The sequence below is a fragment of the Citrus clementina genome, unplaced genomic scaffold, assembly GCF_000493195.1.
Source record: "Citrus clementina cultivar Clemenules unplaced genomic scaffold, Citrus_clementina_v1.0 scaffold_4, whole genome shotgun sequence".
In the NCBI taxonomy this organism is placed as follows: Eukaryota; Viridiplantae; Streptophyta; class Magnoliopsida; order Sapindales; family Rutaceae; genus Citrus; species Citrus x clementina.
This window is the reverse complement of record NW_006262274.1, coordinates 23,633,498-23,655,813: the sequence shown is the minus strand read 5'-3', so window position 1 is coordinate 23,655,813 and position 22,316 is coordinate 23,633,498. Positions and strand designations below refer to the sequence as shown.

General features: G+C 35.8%; 4 protein-coding genes and 1 pseudogene across 4 annotated transcripts in view; 3 read left to right on the top strand and 2 right to left on the bottom strand.

The window, feature by feature from the left end:
* Window positions 1–107: 107 nt before the first annotated feature.
* Window positions 108–2,893, top strand: LOC18043227 (vacuolar protein sorting-associated protein 29). The gene is made up of 4 exons (XM_006438578.2): window positions 108–479; window positions 659–840; window positions 1,630–1,767; window positions 2,436–2,893. Exons 2-4 carry the CDS (start codon window positions 709–711, stop codon window positions 2,736–2,738), a joined length of 573 nt encoding a protein of 190 aa, XP_006438641.1. The 5' UTR covers window positions 108–479; window positions 659–708; the 3' UTR covers window positions 2,739–2,893.
* Window positions 2,894–3,346: 453 nt separating this feature from the next.
* LOC18043226 lies at window positions 3,347–4,153 on the top strand. The gene has a single exon (XM_024186330.1). The coding sequence runs from the start codon at window positions 3,347–3,349 to the stop codon at window positions 4,151–4,153; it is 807 nt and encodes a 268-aa protein (XP_024042098.1).
* A 7,893-nt stretch (window positions 4,154–12,046) lies between these two features.
* LOC18043225 lies at window positions 12,047–14,380 on the bottom strand (annotated as a pseudogene).
* Window positions 14,381–17,180: 2,800 nt separating this feature from the next.
* Window positions 17,181–20,799, top strand: LOC18043223 (polyvinylalcohol dehydrogenase). The gene is made up of 4 exons (XM_006438574.2): window positions 17,181–17,285; window positions 19,128–19,513; window positions 19,625–20,228; window positions 20,341–20,799. The coding sequence occupies exons 1-4, from the start codon at window positions 17,181–17,183 to the stop codon at window positions 20,797–20,799; spliced, it is 1,554 nt and encodes a 517-aa protein (XP_006438637.2).
* Window positions 20,800–21,230: 431 nt separating this feature from the next.
* Window positions 21,231–22,316, bottom strand: part of LOC18043220 (protein IQ-DOMAIN 31) — a 4,797-nt gene continuing 3,711 nt past the window's right edge. The window contains exons 7-8 of the mRNA XM_024186329.1: window positions 21,608–22,315; window positions 21,231–21,454 (exon numbers count right to left, since the gene is read on the bottom strand). Of these exons, the coding sequence (XP_024042097.1) occupies window positions 21,423–21,454; window positions 21,608–22,315 (740 nt within the window). The 3' untranslated portion in view covers window positions 21,231–21,422. The remainder of the gene's footprint in view (window positions 21,455–21,607; window position 22,316) is intronic.

Here is a 22,316-nt window from a genome sequence, read left to right as displayed (position 1 = left end):
ATAACAGTTGAGACTTTAAAAATAATTAGTTGGGGGTAGAACTCTCCTTTATCAACATAAATTTTTGGGTTAGGTCTTAACTAAGCCTATATCGCATCGTGTTTGTGGATCTCTGATGCATTATAAATGTAGTATTGAAAAAAAAAATCTGGAATAGGAACGTATTTACTACCACAAATGGAAAAAACAAATTTTCTTTTAATAAATTATAATAAATTTAGGGACTCCGATGTATTACACCGGACAACAATTCTAGATTAGAGTAGAATCAGACTATTGTTTATTCCCCATTGGGAATTATATTAGTCCAGTACCCAAACACCCGGCTTATTAAATCAATGGCGAAGCAACCGAACGTCCAGTTTCTGTACGTTTGGCGCTATGATCTACGAACTTAACTAAGAAGCCTTGCATCCTTACTTCAGCCGGTTGCTAATTACCAATTGCTCTTGTTCCTTAAACTAATCAGACAAGAACAGGTAACTGAATTTGTCAAATCACAATCTTGTTACTCAATTTAATCTTTTCGTTTAGGGTTCTTATGGGGGTGGAGTGGACCTAGTAATTTCCATACACATCTTAGCATGTCTAATTCGTTTATGATCTGTGTAATCTTGGGTTTTGATTAAAATGCTAAATTTGATCTGGGTTTATGCAGATTATGGTGATGGGTCAATATTAAGAGAGAGGTTGCTTATTTTGTTGAAGATGGTGTTAGTATTAGCAATCGGAGACCTTCACATTCCTCACCGTGCATCTGACCTGCCCCAAAAGTTCAAATCTATGCTCGTTCCTGGAAAAATTCAGCACATCATTTGTACTGGCAATCTCTCTATCAAAGTAAATCTCTCTCTTGTCTTTTGGGTTTAGTTATGGTATGTGATATAATTGATTGGGGTTGTTCTCTTGGTAGTGTTTATCAGAATGTTGAAATTGCTTTTGACATGCATTCTTAATTTCTCTTGAAAATTTTGAAGAAAAAAAAGATTATTTTTATTAGAATTTGAATCCTGAGACTATTATTTGTTCTTGTTATGAGTAGCATTGAGAAATCTTAGATTGGAAACATTTGAATAACTAATAATTTGCTGATATTGTACCACTTTCTTTAACATTTACTATGATGTTGTTGCCGCCTGCTGGTTGATAGATAATTGTAACCGTATAATACATACTGCATAATGGCTTCTTACTTAGACTGGATGATCCAGATGTTACCTGTTGATCTGGATGGCCTACTGGTGGACCAAAAAAATGGATAACTAAAGTCATGGTTCATAACTTACAGCAGCCCCCCTGGAATTCAAAAGAAAGCATTAAAACAAATTTGGTTATTCTTATTGTTTTACTTTGGCATTGACTTGTACCTTATTCTGATATTGATGAGCCAGATTATCATTATCTTCATTACTTTTTTGGTTGTGATAAACTGATATTCACACCCTGAAGAGAACTTCTCTTGAGCTGTTAATTCCCTGCTCTAGATTTATATATTATGATTGATACTTTGATAAATGTGTTGTAGAAACAGTTGAAGTTCCTTGGCTTCATTGCTTTACTCACCCTCCTACACATTTGCTTCCAGAATATCTTGTTAAATTTACCCTTATGAATGCTATCAATGGGCAGGAAGTCCATGATTATTTGAAGAGTCTTTGTCCTGATTTGCATGTCACTCGAGGTGAATATGATGAAGATTCACGTTATCCCGAAACTAAGACACTCACCATTGGGCAATTCAAGCTTGGAATCTGCCATGGTCATCAGGTTTGGTTTTTCCTTGTCTTTGCGGTGGTGTGTTAACGTAATCATATCGTCTAATGTGAAAATGTCTGCCTCTAGTCCTCTACCTTGAATTGCATGCATTCCATTCTGAATTCTCTAACGCTTTTAGCTTATGGAAATGAATTATTCTAGTAATTCTTCATCCACAAGTAGAGGGACAATCCTATGCCCATACCTGTTTTTTGGCACTTGGAGCTGGTAAATTGCATAGGGGCCTAGGGCAAGGACTTATGTATGGTGTGATAGTGCTCAGCTTATTCCTTTGTTTGCCTTTTGTATAGTGCTCTGCTTATTCCTTGGTTTGCCCTTTGTGTCCGCAGAGCGTGTGAATAAGAATCATTGATCTTAGTCTTTTTTCCTCCCCCCCCGGGTCACAAGTATGTTATCTTCTCTCCAGCTGAAGGGAAATGTTAGGTGTGGGGATTTAATGGGATTGATAGTTGTGGAAACTTGTGCAATCAACAGACACACTCAAGTCCCTTTTGGTTCTCTATATTTGGGCTCCAAGTTGGTTTCTCATAGTTGTAGTCAAAATTAGTTGGCGCAGAAATAAAACTTGAGGAAGATTTTGCTTTTGATAGCAATAGAAATTGCATTGTTTAACTTGACAGTGTTTGCACTAATTATCCTTTTGTGTCCACCATCTGAAGGTTATTCCATGGGGGGACTTGGATTCGCTGGCAATGCTGCAAAGGCAGTTGGATGTGGACATCCTTGTGACTGGTCATACCCATCAGTTCAAAGCCTACAAACATGAAGGTGGTGTTGTTATAAATCCTGGCTCTGCAACTGGTGCCTACAGTAGCTTTACATTTGATGTAAACCCAAGCTTTGTACTCATGGACATTGATGGTCTGCGAGTTGTGGTTTATGTATACGAATTAATTGACGGTGAAGTAAAGGTTGACAAAATTGATTTTAAGAAGACTGCCACTACTCGATTAGCACACTGATTCAGCACACTGCATCCTTGACTTTGTTGGACTAATTGCTGAGAACTTTTATGTAATGCCAATAAGTTGTTCATGTGTAAATTCTCTTTAACAGTTTTGCTGGATTCTGGAGATCATGTATTGAAACGAATAAATCGAATACTTACTTGGGCTCATTCCTAGCTTACCAGAATTTTCTTTGGTGTTAACCGTTAAGCAGCTGCTGCAGGATTCCTTCTTTTTTTACCTCCTCTTTTTGGGTGATTTCATTTTTCTCTTTTAATATAGCGTCCGTTATAGCTATGTTCATGGGGTATTGAAATTGGAAAATTGGAAAGGTGAATCACACATCTACACAGTAGAGATTAACATGTGATTGCGTTTCCAAAACAAATTGAAAGGGTAAGTTTCAGTGAGAGAGAGAAGCAGTAGTTCCTTTTATGTGACTTCCTTTTCAAAGTTGATTCATTTTACCTTATTAGAATCGGTTTCCAGCTCTTGCAAGGAAATCAGAGTGCAAAGCAACAGCAACAAGACCTATAAATAAAAACTGTTGAATTAAGCACTTATTTGGAAACTACTCAAAGGCAACAAAATATTCACCAGGTGTTTGTTGCTGAATCTTGAAGATGGCTATAGTTTACGGTGATTTTATGTATTATGTTAAACTAAAGCAACCCATCGTAGACAGAGAGGAGTTAGAGCATCTCTATTCAGAATTACGTTGTGTTGGTGTAACCGCTTTTGTACAAATATTTCACGAAGTGGAGTACAAGCTAATAGATTGTTTACACGACGGAAGCAGAACAGACTTGGGCTCTTTTCATAACTCAGAGTCCGACGAAAGAAGTTGTAAATTTGTTATTGGTGATTCGACCGACTTCTTTACAGCAGTACGTGGTCTTTCAGAGAATTTATCATCTTTGGGAGTCGATGGAACAGTGTTCTGTAACATTGTAAATGCGATTATCGACTACGGTCGCCATAGACGGAAGCATGTGGCAAATAGGGGCCGCAAAGTATTGCCATTGCATGTCAGCATCAAGAAAGAGAAGAGGGTGTATCTCCATTACGGCAGATATTTGATGCATATGGCCACCATCAGAGAATCAACAGCTCAACATACAGACGACGGCGTGGTGCCTGCGAGTGTGCCAGCCTTGGGGAAGCTGCTTAAGAGGGTTAGAATGGACGAGGGTGAAAGTGAAAATCCTTCAAGAAGGACCACAACTACTGAAAGTGATGATGAAAAAGGCCTGAAGCAAAATTATTGCTGCACCCTATGTTTGGGGGATTTTGGATCATCGGCGATAAGCATGCCTTGTTCCCATTTGTTTCATGGGGGTTGCATTTTCAGGTGGCTATCAATGAGTCATTACTGCCCAGCTTGCGGATATCAAGTGCCCACTTCTGATCAGAACCAGCACCATGTTTAAGATTTTGCTTGTGATTCTTTGTCGGATTTTCTACTTGAAACTGTTATGTAATTGCTGCATGTCTGATTCTTGATACACAGTTGATGCTTTTACTTTGATAATTAATCACACATCATTGCATATATATTGAATCTCTTATTATCATCATCTGAAACTTCTTCTTTCCTCGAGAGGGCCAAACAGGCACAAACAATTCTTATTGATATCATTGGAATATTGACCATCAGATATGTGCTGCTGCTCCTTTGCCCGTTGTCGAAATTTGATGGGCCTCTAGGCCTATTTTGCAGTCGCCCATGGGAGCACTAATACAGCCATTTTCTTAATGGGCTTAGAGCCCAATCTTTATTACATTGGCTGCCCTTTTTTAAATTTCCCACATTCAAACATTGTAAGGATGGATTAGTGCCCCTGCGTGATGAGACAATCAGGTGGTTTTTTCATGTGTCCAGCCCCTTACGAGAACTCGCTGTTTCTCAAGCCCAAAGGTATCCTTTTGCAGGCTTCGGTGGAAGGGACTAATTGGGCCTGGAGTTCAACTTCCTATGCAGCCATCCTTTTAGATTAATGGGCTAGAGCCCAATTTTCTTCTGTTCCCCTAATACCCATCTTTTTCAATTGACGTTATTTAATAACATTGATCATGACCCAGTTATTTTTTTCCTCAATTTACTCAAAAGATCCCATTGGGGAAAAAAAAAAAAATTGATCTTCAAACAAAACAAGCATTATATAAAATTTTCTTTTTTTCAATCAACAATGGATTTAATTGGTTTGCATAAATTTATTATCATCTATTTTTCTTCCTCCTTGCAAAATTACATTATTTCAATACATATGAAGTTTTAAACTATGATTTTTGTTGTTGATCATTTTCAACTTTAATATAAAATATGTTTATTTAAGTTAACTGGGCATGGAGTTCAACTCCCTATAGATCCATCCTTTTTCAGTTTAATGGGCTGGAGCCGAATTACCCTTCCTTTTCAATTAACGTTATCGAACAACATTAATAATGACCAATTCCTTTTTTCCTCATTTTACTCAAAGATAACTTTAAAAAAAAAAAAAGAAAAAAAAAGCGTTATATAGTTCTTTTAAATAAAAAATCAACAATGGATTTAATTGATTTGTACAAACTTGTAATTCATCGATTTTTCTTCCTCCTTGCATAATTTCAATATTCTAATACACGAAAGGTGTTAAACTACAGTTTTTTTTTTGTAATTTTAAATTTGAACATAAAATATGTTTATTTAAATTAATTAAGGGCATCCGAATCTACCTCACTCAAAACTTAGAATACAAATTGAAAAAAATAGTACAATTAGACTTATTTATCCTTAAATATAATTAATCATCTATTTTTCTTCCTCTTTACAAAATTACATTATTTCAATACACAAAGGATTTTAACCTATATTTTTTTTTCGATAATCTTAAACTAGAATATAAAATATGTTTATTTAAGTTAATTAGGGGCATTCAAATCCATCACACTTAGTTGCTTGAATATGAATAGAAGAAACCTTGATTACATAGCGGACCATTAAGAATTTAAATCCTCTATCAAATTTTTTGAATAACTAATGTGAGACCTTAGTGGGGATTCATTACATAGCGGGTTCCATCTTGATTGATTAATACTGAAGAAACAAAGTAAATTTATATAAAAGTTAGTTATTATTTATATAAAAATTAGTTATTGTGAAGGATATAGAGAGAGCAACGTCAATTACAGATTAAACCATGAGCAATAAGAAAGTAATAATAGAGTTGGCAAATTGTGGACTTGGATCAAGATTTGAAAATATTATTATTAAAAAGTTCAGGTCCTTTAAAAGCCCATCCAAAGGGCTTGGAACAGGCTTGGGCTTTCTGTTAATTATAAAATAAATTTTTAATAAATTAAAAAATTAAAATTAAAATTAAAGATAATTATTCAATACATAATAGAATATTAATAGTCCAATGCACAAATATTAATAGTACAATATAATAAATCACAAATATTAATATAAAAAAAATATCAATTTAATATTTTAATTTTTTTACTTTTTTACTTTTTAAAAATTTATTTTATTTTTTATTTATGAATTAAAAAGATTGGGCCAAGTGAGGCTTTTTTTCGGAGACCCCTAACTATGCACAATCTATACTGCTTTTGTATTTTTCAACCCATTATCCAGCCCAACTTTTGCCAACCCAAAGTAATAATATGTAGGTCTATAAAATTTAATATTTTTTTATATGTTACTTTATCATCAAAGTTTTCTAATAATTAATTTTTCATACTTAATGTTCAAGTTTTTATCATTTAACGACAATACCAGTAAAGTTAACCGAGTTTTAATAGAAATTATAGTGAAATTTTATTTTACCCTAAACTCTCTAAGTGTAATTTAGCCCTCTGCGTTAAAAATAATATAATTAATTATATATAAAGAAATAATATTTTTAGCAATTGATAATTTTATATATCTAAAATAATTAATTAATAAAATTATAAATATTATACCTTGAGAAATTTCTAAAATATTGAATATATTAAAATTATTAAAGTACTCCTATGACATCAGCAATTTATTGATGGAGTTAACGATTTGGTGGTAAAATGATAAAAATTAAGACATTAAGTGAGAAAAAGTAAGTATCAAAAAAATTTAGAGGTAAAGTGATATGCCTGAAATATTAAGTGGTAAAATGATATTATCCCTTTCTACAAAAAAGGTTTTTCAAACTATATCCCTTGCTAAGTAACTTAATTGAAATGAAAGATTGAAGAAGACAACTAATTAAGTCACTTTAGAAGATGGAAGCTTTCTTCTTCTTGGCAATTTAAGTAGGGCAGTGGGAGAAACAATATGCACGTCCTTTTGCTGGCCGTACGTGTGATTCCATGAGAGAAAAAAATTAATAGGCTATGATTCGAATTCTGGTTGAGCATGCACGCAATAGGTCTTGGAATCAAACGATCAACAATTTGTTGATGAATTTAATACTGAAGAACTCAAGGAATGAATTCAGGACCCTTTAGCTGCTGTTTGTGAATCCATGGCTGCATTAGAGAGAAGAAACTATGGCATGGTGCCTGCAGGTGAGTCATCGATCGAGAACATGCTGAAGGAGCTGAAATCGAGGTCATGAAAATCAGAAATGCGCCATATGTTTGGAGGACTGTACAAGACAAGCATGCCTTGTAATCATCACAGTTTCTTGGTGAATGTATTGTGAGATGGGTAGAGAGCCATCAGTGCTCAGTTTGCCACTGCGGCGTACGAAATGCCTACTGATAAATTAGAGCAGTCCTGTAGTTTTTTTTATTTATGGGTTTTTCAATTGTAAGAAGGTTTATAAAATGCAGCATGCGTGTGCTTGATCTTTGATACACGCACTACCTATTAGGTCAAGCTAGCTAGCACGGCTCACAATGTATATATATTGTCGTCAAATGATAATTTTTAGTTTGATTCTATCATGCATGTACAATTTTGTCCTGTCCAGTGCAGTTAAGTATTTCTCTTCTTTTTTTACAATTTTCGCTCATATATTAACGTTTATCAAAGATGAATGAACCTGCACACTCACTTAATTACAAAGGTGCATATGCAAACACAAGAAAATTAAAACCCTAGGCTAGCTGGGTAGATATTAATCTGATAAGATCGAGTTGTGAAAAGGCAAAAACCATTACAACTTTGATCAATTACTTGTCGGCAATTTTAGTTAGAATAACAAACAAAATATATCATAATTAACAAGTCTACCTCTTCAAATTCTGTGCCTGGTATAAACAACAAGTGTTCTTGGAATTGGGACGCTTTAATTTCATCCAAGTGAAGCTGCAAACCAGCGAGATCTCATTAGTCGACAAATAATGTAAGAGACTAATAAATTTAATTGCACGACACTCTGACAAAGCTAGGATTAAAATCCAAGCATGTCAAACCACATACTGTACGTTATCCACATATATGTGCAAATTGCAATATATAAATTATAATCTCAACTGCATGCTTTTAACTAGTAATGAATACAAGGAAAAATATACATGTACATAAACAGTGTTTAAACCCAATAAGGAGCTAATAATTAAGTATTAGATCGACATCGATCAACCTGGTGACGCTCATGAGTAATATCAAATGACTCCAGGAGTTCCCCCAAACACTTCAGTAGGGTTAAAAGGAGTCCCCAATGAAGTGTTCAGGGGAACTCTAGGGGACACCTGATGCATGTGCAGTCATTTTTTGTTATCTGATTTGCTCGTGTTGCTTGGCAAGTTAATTAATTGCCGCCCACCAGCCCAGTATTTATAGTGAGAACTGAGAAATTCGGTTATTTTCATGTGGCCTCGTAGGGTTTGTTCCGCGCACGGAAGAGAAATCTAGGGCATAAAGCTTTTGGCAGTGAACATAGACGCAACTTTGGGCGATATGGAGAGCAGAAAATGATGGTGGAGGGAGGTGTGTGGCCGTATTGAATTCGACCTTTTTGCTACCTTTGAATCTTCACCAAGCATCTAGATCACTTTCAGCTTTAAATATTGCTTGAGAGATGAAGAAAAAACCAAATCATCTTACTATGTTGCAAGGTAGTGGAATATATATGATGATCGATAACTGGGCCACACCTATCTTTCTACCATCCGCTGATATCTCTGTATTTAAACTTCATTTTAGAAAATTAAATCTGCCTCTAATTAATAATCAAGATTGAAATATTATCACCAAAAATAGGCACTCAAATTGATGCATTTGCACATGTACGTACATGCATGATTCTATTAATTAATTACATTAATAGTAGTTAGAGTCCACCTTAATTAGAAAGGAATGGGAACAAAAGGGAGTGAGACTGTTGCAGTGACTCCTCAACATGCACGTACATATATACGAATATAATGTTTGGCGTTTAACTAATTTGATCTTGCCCGTAATTGTGACCCGGTACAACTTTGGCAACTTATGAAGTGAAACGTGAACTTCTCACTCGAATCTCTGCCTGCCTGCTGGGCTAGCTGGTCCTGTCACCCCAGCCAAAGGCCACCATTATGAACTAATATCGCATAAATAGTTTTACTCCTCGCTGCGTTCTCTTGCCGATATATATATGTTCAGTGAACTATTCAGAAAATTGTTTCGATCGGCTGGGGCACATTCAACTTATGGTATAGATCATGAATGCAGCTTAGCTGACCAGCAAATGCTTTCCTCAGTTCAAATAATAATAATAGAGTGAGGATTGATGTTTAATGGGTGAGATTTCTCATCCCTATCCAAAACTTTTATTTAAAAAAAAAATTGACATAATATAATTTCAAAATATTCAAATAAAAGGACACTATAATTATATTATACTATTATTTGTTGATAGATTTTCATGTGTACATAACTAAGAAGAAGAAGAAAATATTGAGGGAAAAAAAATAAAGAAACTAATAAGTTGTAGTTCACCTCAATATCTCAGATTATTTTTATTGAAATTATTATTTAAAATCATATCCCTCACACATTATTAACACTTATTTTAGAACTGTAATTATTTCTTTTACAAAAATTATGATTCACTTTAATACCAAATAAGACTTTAGTTTTATGTACAACCCTCGCTGTTACTAAGTGTTGTTAAATTCATTAACTGCTAAATTATCAAATATAATTAAGGTAGATGCGGCTTACTTGCTGTTTCGATCGTATCTAACAATTCTTTGGAAGTTGCAAATTCAGCTTTGAATTACCTTCTTGCGTTGCATGTATTGAGCAGCATTTTTTTGGCATTCTTTGCGTAAATTTTGAACTTAAAATATTCATTCTTTAAGTTGTGTAAATTAAGCTAGTATCTGTTTCTGTTTTACAGAAGCTAGATAGAGGCGCTCTGATCAACTTAGCCGCTAAATTTGGCTGAGGAGATAAAAGTAAGCTGACTTGGGCATGTGCTGGTCAGACCAAAAAAGATGCCAGCTGCCACGCGGCACTTTGACAAACAAATTTGGTTTCTTATTTCACCCCATGCCAAGGTTGTTTTAAAGCAGCGCAATGTAGGTGCTCCAAACAAAATTTTGGCCAAGCAAATTAAGGGTGTGTTTGGGAGTGGGGTGCTGTAACTTTTAAACTGTAGCTTCTGTGGAGAAGAAGTTGAAAAAAAAAAATTTGTTAAGCTACCAAAACTTAATTACAAGTGTTATCAAACACCTTAATAGTTGGATTTTGGCAGACTAACTATCTCACCACACTCCCAAACGGACTCTAAGTAGATTCTCAAACATACGTAGGAAACCTACATTAGTTAATATTTGTATAGAATGGATCTTCAAGAGTACATTGGCTATATATATATCATGTACTTGAAATAATTACAAGTCCTCTAATGAGATGCTTGGTTTGAACCCAAAAAAAAACAAAAGGCTAATCCCTCCAGTTACTGTTTTCGAAAAAAAATTTAATAATAAGAAAATAATCGAGCATTTTCTTCTAGGATGAAACTTAGTCTCCTAGAATGAAAAGGCAAAAATTACGTTGTATCTTAGAGATGAAAAAGTGGAAAAGATCAGAAGAGCCTTTCGGCCACTCACCACAAGCATTATTCTCTCCGTGTCTCTCTGGTATAAAGCAATAACCCATCTTCATCTCGCCCACAATCCTGACTAGGTTCAGTGCGTACTTGGGTTGTTCCCTCGAAGTCACATTATCCTATATATTTACCGGCGAGAAAGAAGAGAACTTTAGTTAATTATAAATAGTAGCTAATTAAGCTGGTCTCTAAATAACGTCAAAGTAATCCTATGCATAATGCATTAACTAGTTAAATGAGGCCGGGATTCGACAATACGGGAGAGAAAGCTAAAGGGATCGTCATCTGTCCCCTGGAGTTCCCCTAACCACTTCACTAATCACTAGAGTGGGGATCTTTGCTACCGGGCCTCTACATATATTGAAGTGTTTGGAGGAACTCTGGGTGCCACTTGACAATTATACCTTCACGAGAAAAGATTGGCGGCCGGCTAGCTGTAGGCAGCTGTTCAGTTCGGGTCTCTTTCCTCTTGCCATTCCTCTTGTTAGCTTCTTTTCTTTCTTTTAATCTATTCTACCCCAACAAACAATCCGTATCCTTAATTGCATTAATGCTCATTCTCAGTTACCTACGATTAATGAGTCTTTTGGAATTGAAAGATACATTGATCTTCTCCTAAAAAATGAAAAAGAAAAAAGAAAGAAAGATACATTGATGATTATAGAATCAATAAATATAAAGCAGCTTCATGGCATCATCACCATTTTTCTCATGTCCGTATGCTTGTTTGAAGCTATATATGGATTATGCAGAAGCAGTTCATTTGTAAGTGCCAATTGAAATTTCCTTTCAACCTAGAAGCCGAGTGCTTTGTTAAATTTATGCTAACTGATTTTCTGTTAATAATTTCAGTGGGTAAATCATGTGGGAGATTCAAATAACAGGATATATGCTTAAGAGAAGTGCTGATCAAGCCGGTAACAGGCACAAACTTGCGGCTAAGATGGAGTTTTATTGCAGGCAAAGACGTATCGTATCACCAGCGGTAACCAATGGTGATCTTGTATGGGAGCAAAGTCTCAGTAAATTGACAGGTATAAGTGGTGCTGGGATGGTTGTGAACGCTACCGTTTCAAGATAAACACCAACAATTGCCGGTGATCTCTTGATTGTTGGAATATATGGCCCTGCAGTTGTGATTGCTGTTTCCAGCTTGAGTGAGGGACTTGTTTGGTCCACTCGGCTAGACCCTCGTCCTCATCCTTCTCCGTGGGAAAAGAATTAAAATAAGAGAGAAGGGGAAAAAATTAAAAGGGAGGCAATGAGTTGGTGGAAATTGAAAATAAACTTAATAAACACATTTAAAGCTAAGTAAGGAGGCCATAAGAGATAACAGTGAAGGGAATTCAAAATAACATACAAGAATCTGCTTCCGGCTTATAAGTTTAATATCATAATCAGAAATATTTACATAGCAATATCTGCAGCTTCTAGATGGCAAATGGAACAGAAGCTTTTCTGTCTTGTTTCCATAGCATGCTAGCTAACTTACTCATCAACCTATGGATGCATAAAGCTTCCATAGATGTAAGGAGTTGAGAAGAATCTATTTTAAAACTAAAGAGTGCTAGAAGCAACATAGCGCATCCACATACCACAAATTAAAGCTCACCAGATAATATGAAAGGCAATCCAAACCAAATAACCATCCAGATTAAAAATTTTAAAAACTTAACAGTGCAAGGAATGACAACCAATGTAGACAAATAATGCCATGCTTCTAGTGTGAAATAAAAGTTCAGTCCTTACACTTACACAACGGAGTATCCGCCAGGTATTGATAGGCCAAGAACACCAGGCAGAGGAATAGATGGTCCACCATTTGGAAGCAGTTGAGCAACAGAAATAAGACTTGGCGTTGAAGCTGACGCCTTGGAGTTGGAGGCAGCAGCAATAGTTGCGATCTTAGCAATGGAATCTTGATGTGAGATGTCACCACCTGACTTCCGGGTTCCTTCATCAACATCCTCAGAATCTGACTTGTCTTCCCCAAAGCCATATTCTTTAGCTTGAGCTTTTCTTAGCAGTTTTCCTCTTCTTATCCTCCTCTTCATTAAATTTAAAGCTACTCCACCATGACCAGTTCCATGGACTTGCCCAAGTCCCAGATTCACTTTAGCTATGAAACTATCAGCAACAGCTTTCAGGTCATCACGAACAACTAGCTCAGATAGTTCGAATGCCTTTACTAGGTCTGTTGCATATATTGCATTCTCCTTAGAGATAAACCTAAAGGCACAGCTTTTCAGCCAGCTCTGGCAGCACTACCAACATGGTGAATATAGTCTTCATAGTCATTTGGAGCATCAAAGTTGATCACTAGTTCAAGCTCCTTCTCATCTAAACATCTCGCTCTAACACTATTGGCTATCGACAAATTGCAGCCATTGGTCTTCAAATCATAAATGGATGACTCAAGAAGTAGAAGGGATGGGGGACTATGCTTGAGCAGATCCCTGAACAAAACATCACTTTTTTCCTGATTTTTGACAAACATCAAAGCTTTCCCCTTCTCACGCCATTCACCTAGAAGTTGTAAAAGTCTCAACTCTCAAGAACCTGTCACTTTCCGGCCTCACCTGAACCGAGATATATCTTAGTTTGCAACACTTGTCCCACCAACCTGTTGTATCTTGACAGGTTTGTTCAACACCTTACGAGCCAAAATTTCAACCCGAGGAGGAAAAGTAGCAGAAAAGAGTACAGCTTGGCGATCTGGCTTAATATTTTGAACAAGTCGAGTGATCTGAGGTTCAAAGCCCATGTCAAACATTCGATCGGCTTCATCCATGACCAAATAGGTGACTCTTGCCAAATTTGTAATTTTCCCTCCATTCTTGCAAAGTAAGTCGATCATTAGACCTGGAGTACAAACAACAATATCAGTACCACGGTTTAGTTAAGTGATTTGCTGGGCAACACCAGGACCGCCATAGACAGGCACACATCTGAGACCCATTACCTCTGCGAACTTATTGGCGAACAAGCTCCCCAGTTGGTGCCATTACAAGCCCAACAGGACTATCATCCCGAGGTACCACAGGCGGTTGCTCCTAGATATGCCTCAACATTGGGAGCAGAAATGCAAGGGTTTTCCCAGAGCCAGATTCTGCAATGACGACGCTGTCTAGACCGCTTATAATAAGTGCTGACGCCGGCGCTTGGATAGCTACGGGGTTTTCATGGTTAAGCTTGCTAAATGTCTCCAAAATTTTGGTTGTAAGCCCAGTTTGGTGCCAGGTTTTAATTGGTTTGGGCGCACACTTCTCACGTATCTTCAAATCAAGTTGTTTCCTGTATGCAGGAGACATTCTTGTTATCTCCCTCGCTTGAGTATAAAAATTCTTCCTGAATTGCTGATAATCAATCTTTATCTTTGACTTTATAATTTCTCGGTTTTTGTCTCTCTTTTTTTTTCGCCCTCTTCATGAATAATTCATAATGAGAAGCGGAATGAGAATCTTCGACGGAAAGTATTCTCCCAAGGCGAAAACAGTTGTTGGGATGTTCAGCGAAGGAACATTCCTGTTCCATGGCAATGGTTGTTTTGTTTAGCTTCTCAAGTTGAGGTTACACCATATCGTTCATGAAAGCATCAAGTGGATCAATCTCAATCTGGACTACTGGTAGTTGCTTTGTCGTCGTCTCCGGCATCCCCGCGCTCCGATTCCACCTTCTTCCTTTTCAACTCTCCTTCTCCTCTTCAATTCGTTTTCCATCTCATCCTCCAGCTTCAAATTTTTTTTTTATGGGTATTTTATTTTATTTTGTTGGAAAGCCTAACAAATAGCATTTTTCTTTTTCTGTTTACTCAACCACATAAACGGCTTGTCGTCTTTCGTTTGAAAAGCTCGTATCATGTCGTCCTTATGTTTATAAAATGGATGTCATGCCGTTCCTTAAATAAAAGGCTGCAGTCCAATAAATGAACGCGCCTTGCGTTGATCGCGGACCCACCCCACCATCCATCGGTCTAACCCCGCCGTTGTCATCGTCATCAGAACTATGCCGTTTAAAATTCGTCGATCCTTTGTAATTTATTAATCTCTTTAAGAGTACAAATTTTGCAATAATTATGAGAAATTTAATTATAATCTGTAATCCGAAGTACCACATCATTGCACAAGCATTCAAGAACGTATATATTAATAGTAATTGTAATTCAATCATAGATTTCGGTTCATTCGCGGATTCGTTGATTTCTTTTAATTAAAACGGAAGGTTTAAAAATAAATTGTCAGTAACTGATGTAAAATGGATATGTATGATGAAATTGCAATATAATTAATCACACTTTATAAATTTATTATCCACTGATTCCGGTAATTTTTTCACTTTATAATAAATTTAACTATCCAATCTTATTTCGGGTAACTTTTTCACTTTAACTTTCCTTTTCAATTTCCTAATTCTTTTTCTTTCTTCTTTTTTCTCTCTCTTTCTATTTAACAGTCTGTTTTACTAACATGTTGTGATTATAAATATGGACGTTTATGTGTCATATGATTAACTGAGTTAAGGAGGATGATACACGCACACACCCTCTAGCTAGCTACTGTTTGGTACGATTTTATCATATATTTTATATATAATTTCATATTTGCTTATGAATTCTGTTTAGTATGGAGTAAAACTTTATTTTTATTTATAAATTATATCTACTTACTTAGCCGTCAATTCATAATTTTCCTATTTACCATATTTCTCTCAAGTTTTTATAGGATTTCATGCAACATAATTTATGATAAGTTGAGTTAAGTCCCGACACGCATTATTGTATGCTTTCTACTTTGAAAATGCTTTTGTAAATATGTATATATTTAAAATTAGGGATGGCAATGGGGAGGGGAGGAGACCAATCTCCCCGTACCCATCCCCGATATTTTGCGTATGTCTCCGTCCCCGTCAGAATTACTTGAGAGAATTCTTATCCTCTCCCCGAATAATAACAGGAGATCCCCAAAGGTTCCCGATCCCCAAATAATTAATACATTTTTTGTTTTCGATTTTGAGTTAATCATATTAAAAAAAAATTTAAATAAAAGTAAAGTTTGAAATATATCTTACATTAATATCCATTACAAAAGTCACATACATTAAATTAGTAAGTAACGCAATATGTAAGAGATACAAACTTCTTTTACAAACTATCGTGAATAAATTAATAGTCTAATACAAAATTGTTACAAATAAAATCGAATTTAGATTCAAAATTAACTTTTTCAATGGTGGCGTGGGCACTTTATAAATGTGGACTATTCCCTTTACAGTACAATAGTTAAGTCGGAGTAAATTAAGAGCAAATATTAGATTAGATTATATTCGATTAAATTAGATATTAAAATTGTGATTCGATGTGGGCAATTATAACATCTAAAAATAAATAAAAAATAGATTTAAGTTTAAAACATTTAATGAATATTAAAATTAAAACAAATTTTTTGGGCTAATAGAATTTACCCGGTTTTTTTAATGTCCTAAATAAAAATTTAGGACTTTAATTTGTTAATTAAGCCTAAAAGTTTAATAATATAAATATTTTGATATTTGTTATTTTTACCAATATTTATAATTTTATAATTCAAATTTTATTATTTATTTACTAGTAATTTTAAAAAATAAAAATAAAAATAAAATTAAAATGGGGAAATGGGTAGGGGATGGGGATTCCACCTCATCCCCGTCCCCTCCCCGAATAAGAAATTGGGTAAAAAAATTTTTCCGTCCCTTCCCTGAATAAGAAATTGGGTATGAAATTATCCTCATACCCTCCTTGAATAGGAAAAATCCCCAAAGGTACCCGTCCCTGTTGGGATTTTTGCCATCCCTATTTAAAATGTACGCATGCACTGTTTAGCGAAAAGTTTCTGGATGAGGCATATAGTTTGATAGTTTGTTTATATGTTTATAGTATAGGCTTGAGGCCAATTTTATATATTCATGAATTATACTTTTACAAGCAAAGGGTTATTATCGCCAAATTAAATGAAAATCTCAAGTTCTATCCTTCCCTTCTACAAATATAATAATTTTCGTGTGTATGTATATAGAGTTGTCAAAAATAGATTGTATGAATAACAAATGCAAAGTCTTTTCCCGAACAATTTTTATTCATAGCATCATCATTTAGACAATTGATGAATACATACATACATACATACATATAATTAAGTTTAACTAATAAATAATTAAACAAATTAATGTTGATCAGTCAGTCACTAATAATGTTAACGATAAGCCATGACTAGAGCGATAATCGCAACCAATATCCCGGCGTAAAGTCTGATAAGTGGTGGTTTTTGCACCCTTTGAAGAATAATAGGGCATTGACTGGAGAAGAGAAGGTGCAATGCTTGGAGCTGGTTGCACTGTTATAACAAGCTTTTGGCCACCGTTCTCACAGTGTTTGCCAACGCCACAAATGTACCATTTTCTTCCAGGAGTTTCCAAAACAATGGTATCACTTTCAGAAACGCAAGGGCGCCTCACTTTGTGGTGGCACCATGCAGTCTTGAAAGCCAGTTTCAGTCACTCTAAACACGTTGTGAGCTCCAACTGGGTATCAGAAAAATACTAATTCCAAAAATACACAATTTCAACGTGGATCTGACTAAACAACAACATATAGTGAGCTAATAAAACCACCATCATGTAAAAACGTGTTCACAACCACCTCCTTAAGTAATGTTGAATTATTTAGGGTTACTTTTTAGAAGATAAAAAAGTAATTTTAAAAAGTTAAAAATTAATATCGATATTTGGAAAGTTTTTTAAAAATTATGTTTGACAAAATCACCTCACTTCTTGTAAATTTTGAAAAGTACAAAAGGAATAGTTTTTTTAAAACCTCATTTTGAGATTCAGTTTTATATTTAATACAATTCTATGTATATGCTCACATATATTACAAAACTATCATTATTCTATTAGAAAATAAAATCATTAAATTTAAAGAGATTATTATTATTAATAATTATATATTGAGATAACAAAATAAAAAATGAAACTAATAAAATAAAAATATTTATTAGTTATCAATTATTTTATGTACAAAATTTTAAAAAATATATATACATGTGTATAGATATGCAAAATAAACTGTATTCAATATTATGCCTATTTTAGTCATTTGAATTATTACTGTAGTTTAACGACAAGAACTATTAAATACATATGACTATTTTTAAAACTCATAACATTTTTAAAAATAAATTTCACTAAATATTTAACTGATTATTTTCACAACTAATTATTTCTATATACAGCTAATAACAATTATTTAAAAATCTACAGTATTACCAAACTGGCCTTACTATATGAACACTTTAGTGCTTGTAGTTTAATAGTACTGGGTGGAGCCTAGTTAACTAGTATGTGTGCATTAGATTAAAAAAGAAATAGGATATTTGTTAATAATTCTAAAAATTACAGGACTGAGTAATAGAAACCTGTTGTCCATCCAATTTCATCCCCAACTATGAACTCTTCTGCCAGAGTCATCCCAGGAATGATGGTAGAAATGAGTGAAAAGATTATGAATGAGCGACGTAGATCCATTAGATATTGTCGATGTAAATAACTTGATCGAGTTTAAGAAATTTGAAAGCTCTTATCAATAATTGTCTTGCAATTGCTAATTAAAAGCCTGATATGAAAGCGCCATAAAGTTTGTTTCTTCCCTAGCATAGAACTTTGGATAATTGAATGTGCAAATAAATTAATAAACTCTTGGCTATTGAGACTTTCTTAGCTGCCTAGGGCGGCATAGCTGAATAATGAGGAGAAGTGGAAATGATTTTAATGGACATTGACCACGACCTGATGAACAAAGATTGGAGATGGTTGCAATAAGCAATCACATTTTTTACTGTAGCAAATATGGGAAATCTTTACTTGTAGGAGAAATGATAGAAGCTTGGATTCTGAGTGTGGGGTTCGTATTTTCAATAATCTTTAATAGAATCAGAAAAGTTTGATATACATGACCTCACACAATGATGTCCTTCTTGAAACAGTTTTGAACATTTTTAACAACTTGATGGATTTTACCAGATTCTGAGCTGAAAATCAGTCACTTTAACTTCAACCCCACGTGATCAAATTGATGTACTTACATTTTTCTAACATCACATTGTATACTGGGTTTAACAAATTCAAGATTCTTGTTGATCCTTTTCGCACTTATAAATTAGCTGGGCACGTACCATTTCCATATTCATCCTTTGATTATTAATTAGCTAACTGAACATGGCCTACTACCAGAAAAAGAAACATCATGGCATCATGGCATCATGGCCATTTTTCTTATGGTTGCATGCTTGTTCGAAGCTATGGATCATACAGTAGCGGGTGCTATGTTTAATTTATGTTAACTTTACTGCTATTCTGTTAATGATTTCAGTGGTTAAATCATGGGGGAGACTTGAATAACAGGAGGTATGCCTATGGAGAAGTGCTAATCAACCCTGTAACAGTCAGAAACTTGCGGCTAAGATGGAGTTTTTATGCTGGCAAAGACATATCCGCAACACCAGCAGTAGCCAACGGTGTAGTCTACTTCCCATCCTGGAATGGATACTTATATGCAGTCAATGCATTCAATGGTGCTCTTATATGGGAGCAAAATCTCAGTAAATTAACAGGATTAAGTGGCACTGGGATTGTTGTTAATGTTACCGTTGCCGTCGTGGTTGCTGTTTCCAGATCGAATGGGGAACTTGTATGGTCTACACAAATAGACCCTCGTCCTCGATCTCAAATCACCATGTCTGGCTCAGTCTACATGGGGTAACGAAGAGCTCTCATAGTAGTATCTTCAATGAACACTGATTTAAGAATCAAGATTCTCTTCTTAATTTTTTAAACTCTGTTTTCATTTTCTTGTTTTCCAATCACTAGAGCATTCTACGTTGGACTCTCTTCACTAGAGGAGGCATTGCCAGCTGATCAATGCTGCACTTTCCGCGGCAGTCTAGCAAAGCTAGATGTTCGAAATGGTCGAATCATTTGGCAGACCTATATGCTTCCTGATAATGGAGGCAAACGGGGAGGATATTCAGGAGCTGCCGTATGGGGAAGCAGCCCAGCTATTGATGTAATAAGAAGACGTGTTTATATAGGAACTGGGAATCTCTACACAGCTCCAGCTGAAGTGCTACAATGCCAAGAGAAACAAAATAATCAGACCACAAAGCCAACTCATCCTGATCAATGCATTAGTTCTGATATCTACGCCAATTCAATTGTGGCCTTGGACATTGATTCTGGAAGGATTGCCTGGGCAAAGCCACTGGGTGGCTATGATATCTTTTATTTCACATGTTTGGTTCCTAATAACCCTGACTGCCCTCCGGGGCCAAACCTCGATGCCGATTTTGGGGAGGCTCCTATGCTGCTTACCATTTCTACAAACGGGAGGTTCCGGGATGTTGTGGTGGCTGTACAAAAGAGTGGCTTTGCATGGGCTTTCGACCGTGATAGTGGGGATATAATCTGGTTCAAAGTAAGCCCGCAACTTTTACTTTTCTACCTTTGCCAAACAAGAAACCGAAAACTTTTTTTTCCCGCTAAATAGAAATGGACAAGGATTCAATTATGGCTTGTTAATTTTGCAGTTAGCTGGACCTGGTGGCAGAGAGGGAGGAGGAGTATGGGGTGCAGCCACAGATGGAAGAAGAGTGTATACAAACATTGTCAACAACGATAGAGTGAACTTCACTCTGGCTCCATCTCATCAAACAACAACAGCGGGGGCATGGGTTGCTTTGGATGCAAATTCAGGGGAGATTATGTGGTCGACGGCGGACCCCAGCAATGAAACTGCTCATGGACCCGTTACAGTAGTAAACGGGGTCCTTTTTGCTGGGTCTGTATCTGCTAACGGTCCAATATATGCGATGGATACGAATACTGGGAAAATTCTGTGGTCGTATAATACAAGTTCAACCGTATATGGAGGTGTATCGGCAAGTTATGGGTGCATTTATCTTGGAAACGGGTATACAGTCAGCCTCGGAAAGTTCCATCCTACTTGGACTCCGGGAACTTCACTCTATGCCTATTGCACTATCTGAAACACCACCCCATTGAGGAAAGAAGAAACGTCCCTATTCTCTATAGAGACCAATGTAACCGAATAAAAGAAATGACGACTACCATATTTACTTAATCCAGGCAATTTTCATATACGTGACACAGAATCACCCTTGGAGTGAGTGCAGGTCTTGAATTGTATGATTTACTAAAATAAAGACATTTTATGTACTTTCATGTGCACTGAAAAGTTGAAAATGATTGGTAGGATCAGCACGAATTGTTTGTAAGAATACTAGTACAGATGGGGTCAATGAACTGATTCCAATGTTGGATATTCAAATTTTGCAATACTACACTGTGTCTAACAAAAGTTCCAAATTAGTAGTAGAAGGTTTCTCACACTTGCGCGACAAAGTAATCACAGAGCACAAAAACCTTAAATAAAACAAACCATGTTTTGGGACCTTTGATATTTACCCACCCTACAAACCCAAAAGGCTATATTAATATTAAAAAAAAAAGGCACACTTAGCACACCAATTATTTGATTGCTTGACAAATCCATGTCATAGTTCTACTCCTACTCCTTGGATCAAATAAAACCTAGTTCACATCTTTCTACCAAATGTCTGGATGATTTTTCTGCGGAACAATGAGCAAATTACCTCCTCCACTCTGCTTGGATTACCTTATCTGAAGTCGAAACACGGGGTGATAAGTCAGAAGGCAAAATAGGTTAAAAAGTAATGAACAAAAATCAGTACTCTGTTGCAAATATATATATATATATATATATATACAGCTTAAAAATTAAAATCCTATAAAGGTAGATTTACAAGTTCTTACCACCACCATCTCGTGAAGATGTAAGAGATCGGTCGGCTCTGACCACTCCTTTGCCAGCCGTTTGAACAAGCCTTGGTACACGAGGTGATAGTGAACTTAATTTGCTGCTGGTGGAAGATGGCAAAGAATGCCTCCTGGTTGTACCATTTTTGTCAATCCCATCATGGGCAAGCCTAGGGGACCCTTGTCCTCTAAGCTTAGCCTTTGCAGATTCAGTTGGTGCCATATAGCTGGGCACCTTTGGTGTGCTATGTAACCCATTTTCTTGAACATCGATTTTTGCTGGCAAAGAACTTCTTCTCTGGCTGGCTTTTTGGTTGTCATTACTAATTTGATCATCAGTAGAGTTTATGTCCTTAGCTGCCTCTTTAATATTTTCAATCTTACCATGGCTCTCTGCAGGCTGCAAGTCACTTGCAGGATGATGAAGTAACTCATCAACTGTACTAACTACTTCAGGCAGTTTCAAATTTGTGTCAACATCTGACTGTTTGGTTACTGACACTGTTGTATCCGTCGACTTGTCAACAGAATCGCCAGTAAACTGCACTGAAACATCAGGAGGAGCAGAAGTAGATGCCTTCTTCAGACTGCGTTTTGGTTTCTCATTGTCAACCTCCAACCTCTCAGAAGCTTCTTTCACGGAGTTGGGAACTTTTCTTGTATTGCGTTTTACCTTCTCAATATCACTTTGTGCATGTTCTTGAAC

Coding starts and splice junctions, on each gene's coding strand:
- LOC18043226 (XM_024186330.1), top strand. CDS start 3,347: ATGGCTATAGTTTACGGTGATTTTATGTATTATGTTAAACTAAAGCAA.
- LOC18043227 (XM_006438578.2), top strand. CDS start 709: ATGGTGTTAGTATTAGCAATCGGAGACCTTCACATTCCTCACCGTGCA. Junction 841..1,629: donor CTGGCAATCTCTCTATCAAA/GTAAATCTCTCT, acceptor ATCAATGGGCAG/GAAGTCCATGATTATTTGAA. Junction 1,768..2,435: donor GAATCTGCCATGGTCATCAG/GTTTGGTTTTTC, acceptor CACCATCTGAAG/GTTATTCCATGGGGGGACTT.
- LOC18043223 (XM_006438574.2), top strand. CDS start 17,181: ATGGTATCACTTTCAGAAACGCAAGGGCGCCTCACTTTGTGGTGGCAC. Junction 17,286..19,127: donor ACGTTGTGAGCTCCAACTGG/GTATCAGAAAAA, acceptor TAATGATTTCAG/TGGTTAAATCATGGGGGAGA. Junction 20,229..20,340: donor GGGATATAATCTGGTTCAAA/GTAAGCCCGCAA, acceptor TTAATTTTGCAG/TTAGCTGGACCTGGTGGCAG.